We start from the raw sequence: 5841 nt of genomic DNA, 5'->3' as shown, positions 1-5841 counted from the left end.
TAGAAACAGGCCCTTTTTTAGGTACGTTGAGTCGCTTGACGAGGCACATATTTCCGTAGTACGATTTTCATCCACGTCTCTTAATGTTTATTGGATAAAAAAATAATACACCCCTGTGTCACAGATCCGCTGGGACTCGAATTCCACTGTAATAATTTCATCCCGATTTCAGCCCTACTAGGATATTGATTTTGATTTTATTCTCACTCGAAATTCAATGTTAAAAATTGCATTCCAAAGCACTGCTACTGGATTTTTTAATTTTGGAACAATAGAATTTTTATCCCCATTGAGGAGAAGAGGGGATGTGAGACAGTGTTGTACTCACATTTTCGAAAAAAGGAGATTTCAATAGGAATTTTTATCCCCACTGAGGAAAAAAGTTCCACCAGGCAGTGAGACATGGTTGTTCTCACTTTTTTGAAAAAAAAGTATAAATTAAAATCTTAGCAAGAGAAAAGGAAACAAAACTAAAATGTTTTATTTTAGATCGAAAAACCTTAAGCGATGTGAGCAGGAGGGTTTGAACTTGTTATTGATTTGGTTCCACAAACGAATTGAGCTGGATAAAAAAAACACAAGAAAACACTATTGTTTAAACAAAACCATTGCTCTATAACATCACTGAACAATAGATGGCATAATTAGACCCATGTTTATAACTAGCCTACACTTGTAATTAATTGAACTGCATCAATGAAACGTGATGAGTGGATTCAATTTATATGAAAATTTAATTAAAAAAAGTATGAAGTTTTGATTTCGTTTTAAAAATTTGCTTTGTAGAACTTAATAATAAAAAACTCAATAGAAGTGCTCAAGCGACATTTAATGACGTCCCTGTTAAAATCGAGGATAATTCTAATCCGTTTCAAAAAATATCTAAATAGAATTAACCAAGAGTTTTGCCTTATACTGAACTGTTTATAGTTTTAATTTAGTTTGTATGTACTAATATTCTATAACTAAACAAGACGGCTGCGTTCGAGTTTTATCACGTGTTGAAAAACATAACTACAATTTCTCTCTTTTGTTCGAAAAGTTGCCTCCATTTTTTTAGGACTGAATAACAAATCTTATAAATTTTTGAATTTGTTAGACTTGAATATACTTTTAAAGAAAAATTGAATTGCAGATACTGAGAAAAACGTTTATAATTACTTATTTGCCTATAAAACAAAATGAGTAGATGCACTTGCCACAACAAACACACGAAAACTTTACTAAAGCCTGAAGATGTTAAAACAATTATTGCAACCCCTGCTCTTGACGCTCAAGAGGCCAACAACGCCGCCACTACGCCCGGTACCAGTGACCATAAAATATCCCCTTGCCCCTTTACTATCACAGTCAGGCTTAGCCTGAAGTTCAACGGCCACGGCACCAGTGAGTACGGCCGCGACCAATGATGGACCAAAGCGACTTCATGTGACTAATTTACCGTTCAAAGTTCGTGATACAGAATTGAGAAATATCTTTACTGTAAGTTGTTTTTTCTACGCTCAGAACTCAAAAATGCATTCCAAGGAGAAGCCTGTAGCCTGGATCTGTACGTATGTGGTATTAAGTATTATAATGACTATTTCATAGGTATTACTTATAATAAACAATGGAGTAATTCCCTTGTTTACAAAGTCCATTGTGACTGATAACCTTCACAAATAAAGTTTTCTCCTGATTCGTACGGTCTGGATTGGAGGTTTCTGAAAGAGATTCAGTTAAAGTTGACTGGGTTGATTTAATCCCGTATTTCAAAGAATGATACAGTGTAAAAACAAGGAACTTGTTATGGGATTTAAAGAAAATTGCTCTCACCTGTGTCCTATTCTTCTCTTTTAAGATATACGGATCGGTCTTAGACGCAGAGATTATTTACAATGAACGTGGAAGCAAAGGTTTTGGTTTTGTTACCATGGAAACAACCGAGGACTCCTCGAAAGCGAAAGAAGCTCTACACGAAAAAGAAATTGACAGTCGAAAAATCGAGGTGAGGAAATGTTGTATTTTGTCCATTCTTTTAATGGAAAATTTTTCCTCGACAGTTTTACGTCATCTTTTTTTAAAAAATTTTTGACATTACTGGCGTTTACTGCCCTCAACTTTGCGCCTACTCTTACAATTAGAATAGGCAGGGCGAAAAGTGAGCCGTCTAAACTAGAGCTAAGAGATATTGGAAGATTCGAAAATTCTGACGAAAGATTCCAGTAACTGTTATTAATCAGTATTTTCTTATTTTTTACTCAGGTCAACAAAGCAACTCCCAGGACTAACACTTCGAAAGGTAATGTTTGCTCATGTAGGATAAAATGTATTGAAAACGAACCGTCCTGTTGGCTTTAAAAAAGAAGTCAGTTTTTCGGATTAAGCTTTATACTTGTTGAAAATGTGTAAAATAATTAACCTATTCTTGCCACATATTCCAGAAACTACTAAGAAAATACTTGTTCCGATTTCATTTATGAAAATGAAACAAAACAAAGAACGTCGGGGCCTTGATTTTATTAGTAAAATAAGTACAATAATCTTGTTCAGAAACACAAAAATCCTGTATTTCTCGTATTTCATTACATACTGATTTATATTTCCTTTGAACAGTAACCCCCCGATTGCGTAACAAGTCGCCGATCGCTGCAACCACAGCATCTCCTGGTCTTGTCCAACCTACCGGTGCTGGTCATCTAAACGGTGTCATTCATCCGATTACCATGGCAACTCAGGCAGCTGCCTACCCTGCAGCCTGGAATCCAGCGTAATAGTTTTTTTCTTGCTTGACTACAAGTTTAAGTACTGTCATATTTTTTTAAAAAATCTAAAATGATAAGTTTTGTAAAATTAATATGAATGAAGTTTTTATATTTAGCTGAGTCGCTTTTTCTGAGAAAAAGAAATTTCTAACAGGCAAATGCGAAATTATATGAGACAAAAGCCATAGCTTGAAACCCCCTTGTCAAGAAATAAATCACGTGAAAACTATTTACACTTTAATCTTTTTTTCTGTTTCAGTTCGTTGACCGCCCTTTCTACGCCCTCCATACTGACTACCTTTCAACTACCGCCCTCTCCTCATCAACTCCTTTCATCCGCTATTTCAACCGGAACAATGCCCGGTACTGCAAATCCGATGTTTTCGAGGTAAGAAATCCATTTTTGGTGTATACTCTCTCCCTGCTAAATCAATTTCTTTCTTTTCTCAGATGTGTCTGCATAACTTTAGGGCAAACACCCCTGTCTCAGTGCCCCGCTGGAACATTTTTTTATATTTAGGTCGAAAGTTTTTTTCAAAATATCAATGGCATGGGAATAGACAATCTATTGTTCTCAGGTCAAAACACCAGTATGGATTATTTTAAAGTAAATTTTATTCCATTGAACTTCGAATAGGGATGAAATTAATGTCAGATTACTAGCGGGGCTGAAATTTTAGGATATTTTTAGACGAAATTTTTAGCCAAAATTTCCAATTTGGCGGCGGGTCCTTCCAGATCTATGACACGGTGGTAAGGGCATGGTATATCTCAAGACAAAAATGTCTTTTTCCATCAGTATACCTTTGTTTTTAACCGGTTCCTTTTCAATAAAAACTCAAGTATCAAAAAGTCTTCCGAATGGGTGAAAGAAGACGATTTATTCGTGGATTTATCAAGAAAAACCTACCCAGACCTTGCGTAGTAAATCCCTATTGTTTGATTGAATTCTTTTTGATTACTTTTCAGCTTCCCATCGCCGTTTTACCCCACTCCCGTAAGTATTAATAAACATTTTATTGAATTCTAGAAAATATGAATCTATTTATATTCTAATTAAAATTTCGAAAAAATATACATGTGACTGGTTTCGTAAGGAGCTTTTACTTTATACTTACTTGTAGATAGAGTTTCCATTGTATGCTTTTCCCTGCTGCATAAATTGATTGTTAATATTTCCCTATATTTGCAAATTTTCTTTGAAATACATATTTTATTCCCGAGTACCGATGGAAAAAACAAACTCATTTCTAACCCTCCTTTTTATTTTCACAGGAACAATACGCACAATATTATAACTATATCACAGGAGGTTCAAGTGTGCCCGTCACACCCAACACAAATCAAACTGGTCCGATCCGAGCTGCCCCTAATACTAATATGTTCCATCGATTTCAACCAAATTTAGTATGAGCTTGATTGACTACTTGGTGTTGTCACAGTGCGTATGACTAAGAAACCCAGTGATGGTATCCCGATGTGTCAAATCGATTCATCACATTCGGTGTTTAGATCAATCTGGTTTTAGTTTCAATGATATAATATCATATTTCAAAAATGCCAAATCTAGTTATGAGCTTCTAGTGATTATAATTTGACCTGGATTGTTCAGAGCTTTGAAGAGCTCTTCCCAATTGACAATTTTTCAGAAGCTGTACAGTTAAGAGAATGTGGAATCAGATTTCTGAAGGTGTGCTATTAGTGGATGAATTTCAGAGGAAGAACATTATATGCGGAAATTCAAGGAAGGCTTTTTTATTGATTTCGTTTGTATTTGTTCAAGTTTTCGTTTAGATTTACAATATCTTAAATACAGTGGAGTCCTCAAAACGCGAACACGCATGGGGAACGCAAATTTGATCGAGTTAAGGCAATTTCGAGTTATGGATTAAGGTTTATTTGGCATAGTTAACTGAAGGAAACTTAAAACTTTTTCAAATGTTTTTTTTTTTGCTTGAAAAATAATGTAGGAAACATTAAAGGCTCAAAATGCCGATTTCTTAAGAAACGTTGAGGCTGCTTGGTAAAACTAGTTTCTTAAAAAAACGTGTTTGCCTTGTTTGACATTTTGAAAGTGAGTGGAACTGGTTCACTTTTTCTTTGGACATGCCGTAACTCACTTGAGTTTTGCGTCAATCTTGTACCTAGAGTCATTTGTACCACTCTTTTATTTTACATTCGCGAGTGCTATCATTTGCAAAGGGTCGGAAAAAATCGTTGAAACCATTGCAAATGCACACCTAGCCTATACTAGACGTCACCCGCGTTTTTTTACGCAATTAACGTCTATTCCACTTTGCAACTTTTTCGAATGTTTTGAGCCCGGGTTTTCGGGCTCTAAACATTCGATTTTTTTACGTCACTTTTAACTTTCGAAGCTCCTGCAGTAGCAAAATAATCAAATTTGCGTCAAAACACTTGAAAGGCTTCTATTTTTTGAAAATCGTCAAAGTGGAACTCACTAAGAAACGAGATGAAAAATCCCGGTTTTTAGTGAGGTGCTCGCTAATGCACACCCCGTGCAAATGCAAGGATTTCCGTGACTGACCAATGATATTAAACACAAGAAGCTATGTACAGTAAAAACTGTACTGATGTTTTCAACATTAAAATTTAAAAACTTTATTTTTTTAACAGAATTGAATTTGTTCCATTTTTGTATCATTTTTCAAGTTCCTTTTTGTAAATAGTACTAAAATCAATTTACTAATTTTTAATATTTTAAAACAAATATAAAATGGCTCTTATTCTTGGAATATATTATACCTTTGATTTTGTGAAGGTGCTTTCGAGTAAATTTTTATCTTAAGGAACTTTCAACGTATCTTCCGCTATTCTAACCCGTTATCACCGTTAAATCAACGATAATCATTAATTTCGCAAGAGTCTTAAATCAATGATTATCCGTGATTTTTAAGTGCCGTGTCCGCTGCCTTGCGCTCACTCCTCTTCATTTAGTTTGCGCTTTAATAATGGTATCCTAGTTGCGTAAACTTCCCCTGTATTCTGCTCATACTTCATTCAGTGCCAATCGACTGTGTGCTCTTATATCCAAATTGACAAACACACATTGCTAGTTATCTCGTTATGGATTCTA

At 35.0% G+C, this 5841-nt stretch overlaps 1 protein-coding gene across 1 annotated transcript; it reads left to right on the top strand.

Annotated features, from left to right (window-relative positions):
- Positions 1-1370: 1370 nt before the first annotated feature.
- Positions 1371-4599, top strand: LOC136821675 (RNA binding protein fox-1 homolog 2-like). The gene is made up of 7 exons (XM_067077888.1): positions 1371-1482; positions 1841-1987; positions 2245-2281; positions 2596-2749; positions 3004-3132; positions 3714-3741; positions 4020-4599. Exons 2-7 carry the CDS (start codon positions 1913-1915, stop codon positions 4155-4157), a joined length of 561 nt encoding a protein of 186 aa, XP_066933989.1. The 5' UTR covers positions 1371-1482; positions 1841-1912; the 3' UTR covers positions 4158-4599.
- Positions 4600-5841: the final 1242 nt, after the last annotated feature.

Source organism: Clytia hemisphaerica, unplaced genomic scaffold (genome assembly GCF_902728285.1).
Source record: "Clytia hemisphaerica strain Z4C2 unplaced genomic scaffold, Clytia hemisphaerica genome assembly, whole genome shotgun sequence".
Taxonomy (NCBI): Eukaryota; Metazoa; Cnidaria; class Hydrozoa; order Leptothecata; family Clytiidae; genus Clytia; species Clytia hemisphaerica.
The sequence above is the reverse complement of the archived record's forward strand: the minus strand, read 5'-3'. Positions and strand labels throughout refer to the sequence as shown.

Bases quoted from the DNA above. Each gene is read 5' to 3' on its own strand.
- LOC136821675 (XM_067077888.1), top strand. From the start codon at position 1,913: ATGGAAACAACCGAGGACTCCTCGAAAGCGAAAGAAGCTCTACACGAA. The intron at 1,988-2,244 runs GTGAGGAAATGT...TTTTTTACTCAG, and splicing joins TTGACAGTCGAAAAATCGAG to GTCAACAAAGCAACTCCCAG. The intron at 3,133-3,713 runs GTAAGAAATCCA...ATTACTTTTCAG, and splicing joins GCAAATCCGATGTTTTCGAG to CTTCCCATCGCCGTTTTACC.